The sequence below is a fragment of the Loa loa genome, assembly GCF_000183805.2.
Source record: "Loa loa unplaced genomic scaffold supercont3.2195, whole genome shotgun sequence".
Taxonomy (NCBI): domain Eukaryota; kingdom Metazoa; phylum Nematoda; class Chromadorea; order Rhabditida; family Onchocercidae; genus Loa; species Loa loa.
Genome location: NW_018110374.1, coordinates 937 through 1458, shown reverse-complemented (window position 1 = coordinate 1458; position 522 = coordinate 937). Strand labels below are relative to the sequence as shown.

At 38.2% G+C, this 522-nt stretch overlaps 1 protein-coding gene across 1 annotated transcript; it reads right to left on the bottom strand.

Moving 5' to 3' along the window:
• Window positions 1-103: 103 nt before the first annotated feature.
• Window positions 104-306, bottom strand: LOAG_19146 (hypothetical protein; the record flags this gene model as incomplete). The annotated part of the gene is made up of 1 exon (XM_020451800.1): window positions 104-306. A coding segment is annotated over one exon (201 nt), but the record flags the coding sequence as incomplete, so codon positions are not given.
• Between the last annotated feature and the right edge of the window lie 216 nt (window positions 307-522).

Below are 522 nucleotides of genomic sequence, written 5' to 3'. Positions count from 1 at the left end.
TTTGCCTGTCGCTACATGCTTTAAAAATGGGTGTATCCTTCGAGCCTACACGGTGGATTTTTAAAGTNAGGCACATCGTACACGGACTGGTCTCACCCTTTACTCCCTGAGGTTCATCTGCCAAGGCCCAACGAGCTTGGATGGTGGCATTGAATGGTGTTGAATTTGTCGTCTTTTTTCACTGCTAGTATCATTGATTCTTGGTGTGGTAGTTCCCGAAATAATCAATACTTTTGTAGGATAATGTATGCTAGTACTGATAGATGCTGCACTGCATGATATGTTTGTTGGTGGTTGTTGTGGCATCGTTTAGTATGAATTATATTTTGACATGGTTGCTTTAACAATGAAAATGATTTTACTGCAATTTTGCATGCGCTTACACAAACGCATGCATTTCTCGTGCACATACATTGTAAAGAAGAAGTAGTAGTAAGTTATGGAGATGCTATATTTTGTTGATTAGGTTTTGTGGTATTCGTTCTAAATACAAATGTTTATGAGATTTCATCCCAAAATATC